General features: G+C 60.8%; 1 protein-coding gene across 1 annotated transcript in view; it reads right to left on the bottom strand.

The window, feature by feature from the left end:
- Window positions 1–23: 23 nt before the first annotated feature.
- Window positions 24–2,639, bottom strand: part of LOC105306488 (trafficking protein particle complex subunit 9-like) — a 285,172-nt gene continuing 282,556 nt past the window's right edge. Inside the window, exon 11 of the mRNA XM_011381532.2 lies at window positions 24–481. Within this exon, the coding sequence (XP_011379834.2) occupies window positions 189–481 (293 nt within the window). The 3' untranslated portion in view covers window positions 24–188. The remainder of the gene's footprint in view (window positions 482–2,639) is intronic.

Raw genomic sequence — 2,639 nt, 5'->3', positions numbered from 1 at the left:
AAGCAGGGAGGAGCTGACGGCGGGGGCAGGGCCGTGAAGAGGGCAACGGTGACGAGGCAGGACGTCAGCTGTCCTGTCCCCTCCACCCCCCGCCCCGTACCTCCGCGACCTTCGGGGAGGCCTCGCTCTCTGGACTCGGGATGCGGACCCTGAGCTGTCTAGGGCCTCAGGGCTAGCTGGGCGGAGGGTCAGCATGGAGAAGCCCCTGTGTCAGCCACCGGGGGCGGGGTGGGGGACAGTGGGATCTGGAGGGCACGCACCGTGTCCAGGTAGAAGGTGCTGGAGCCCACGAAGGAGACAGCGCCGTGCAGGTCGTAGCTGTGCACGCCGTTCCGGTGGTCCTGGAAGGGCACCACGCTGAGGGCGAAGGGCCCCACGCTGCGCGCGCTCCGGTTGGTCAGCCGCACCTCCAGGCGCACGGGGTCGCCCACCCGGCAGGCCGCCGCCTCGCAGTCACAGGGCTGCCCGTCCACCAGCACGTCTGCAAGGGACACAGGACACGAGATGGTCAGGGCCTCGCCCCGCCCATCCATCATCCATCCCCTCACCAAGGCCGCTGGCCGGGTGCTGCGACACAGACGCATGGCCGAGTCCCTGCTCTCCTGGAGGGGACAGGCACGGGGACCAGAGTGTGAGAGGGTCCGTGCCCGCTGGACTCAGGCTGCTGTTCTCGGCGGTGCAGGCACCGGCTAACGCGGTCCCGCGGGCTGGCACTGTCGCCGCCCCACCTTGCAGAGGGACCAGTCGAGGTGCGAAGGAGTGGAAGCGGAAGAGGGGCCGGTCGGGGGAGCCTGCACAGCATGGCTCCCTTAGGGGTTAGAGGGAGCCCCGGAATGTCAGCAGGGCTCCCCCGCACCCTGGGCAAAGCACTTTCCAGCGGCCAAGGGAATGGCCCGCTCACCTGGGACGCCTCCCACAATCTGCTTCCTTCTTCCTCGGCACACGGCGCCCCAGGCCAGGCAGTAAAGGTTCATCCCCGCCAGAGCCCGAACTCTCAGCGAGGACAACCTCCCCACCCCGCCTCACGACTCCACTTTCTTGGCCTTTGGTATGAGAAACAGGGGACAGTTAAGTAGACTTTGGGTACAAATACCTAATTTTGGATAAAATAAAAATTCAAAGACATAAGAACAAAGCAGCAGGAATTCATGAGGTGGAGACCTAGGGACAGCCACAGGGAGCCAGGTTTTCAGGGCTCTGCCAAGCCTGCTTCAGCTAAAGCACATTTAAATTTTAAATTTCACAAGACACACATTTTTCTAGTTGACATAAATCTTGGGTGAGCCTAGAGTTTAGAGTCAAATTTGATTCCGGCAAGGCCTGGCCCGGGAATTCATCAAGGAGCTCTGTCACTCCTTGGATGGAGCCAAAGAAGTTCAAGTAGGAAAAAAACAGCGAAACTGGGGTGTGAGGCGAGAGCTAAGGCTGGGGCCCTGGTTGCTGGTCCAGCGCCCCGCTCCTCCTTGACAAAGGCTGGCCAGCGGCCTTGGGGAGGAGGCACGGCAGATGTCATTTGAAACCGGGACTCTCCAATTATCCAGTGAAAAGTGGCCGCTGTCCTCCAATGCCAAGGCAGCGAGTTGCCGGGGGGGCACTCACCTGACCGGGCAAACTCTCCTTCTTTACCGAGTCAAGTAACTGACCTTTTCTCCTTGGCTGTTAGGAAGCTCAGAGTCTAAGGTGTGCCAATCTAGAGGCTTCGGTAGCCACTGATGTTCATGCGCACACAGACACACGGCCTCTCCTGCACGACCACTCCTCCAAGCATTGACCAGCTATGTTAATATGGTTTCCCTTAGCCACACATTTAAAACTTTACAAAATTTTGCTACTTTATTGTATATTGAGAGAGAGTTTGGAAAAGAGGTTAGAAGCATGGATGGTGGCCAGGAGGTAGGGTGACAGTGTTTTGGGAAGGGTCTTAAAGCAAAGAGGCAGTGCGCGGACTGAGGAGGAGCACGTCAGACCGCAGCCCCCTTGCCGCTCCCCATCACCCTTGTCCCCCACTTCTGGAGCCTCCATCAGCGCTGGGAAGGGGTCTTTCTGTGGGTGTGCTGGCTCAGACACAGGGACAGCTGGAGATGGAGAGCGACAGGCAGGGAGGGGGGCTGCTGCAGTCTGCCACCCAGCTCCCCCGAGTCACAGCCTAGCACAGGCTCCTTCTGCCGGGTGGCAGGAGCCAGGGGGCGAGCCGGGTCAGGCCAGGGCCCTGCTGGACCCCCAGATGCGTGCGTCCTAACAGCTATGGACGCAGCTAATGAGTTCATAAGCCTCAGCGCTGGGGGGTGGGGGGTAGGTAGGCGCTGGAGACCCGCACGTGTAATTACCCACGAGTCAGGACAGCTCTGCAGGAGCCGTTTGGCTCTCTCGAGTAAATAATTTACTTTTACAACTTTTCATTAAAGATTAAAGGGAATTAAAATTAGGGCAAGTTAGGGAGGAGCCCCGTGCGCCTGGCATTTTCCTGTGGGGCGGCTCTCCAGGGTCCCCAGCGGGGCCACCACAGGCCGGCGCCGCGGGGCATCCTGGGACTGCGGCCCTGTGAGGGGGCCCTGGGGAGGTGCACGGGGAGCTCAGAGCGGGGCGACGGCTGCCCCAGCAGGCAGGCCTCTGGGCTGTGTCTTGGGGTGGCCGTGGCG

The sequence above is a fragment of the Pteropus vampyrus genome, unplaced genomic scaffold (assembly GCF_000151845.1).
Source record: "Pteropus vampyrus isolate Shadow unplaced genomic scaffold, Pvam_2.0 Scaffold438, whole genome shotgun sequence".
NCBI classification, from domain to species: Eukaryota; Metazoa; Chordata; class Mammalia; order Chiroptera; family Pteropodidae; genus Pteropus; species Pteropus vampyrus.
This window is presented reverse-complemented; position numbering and strand designations above follow the sequence as displayed.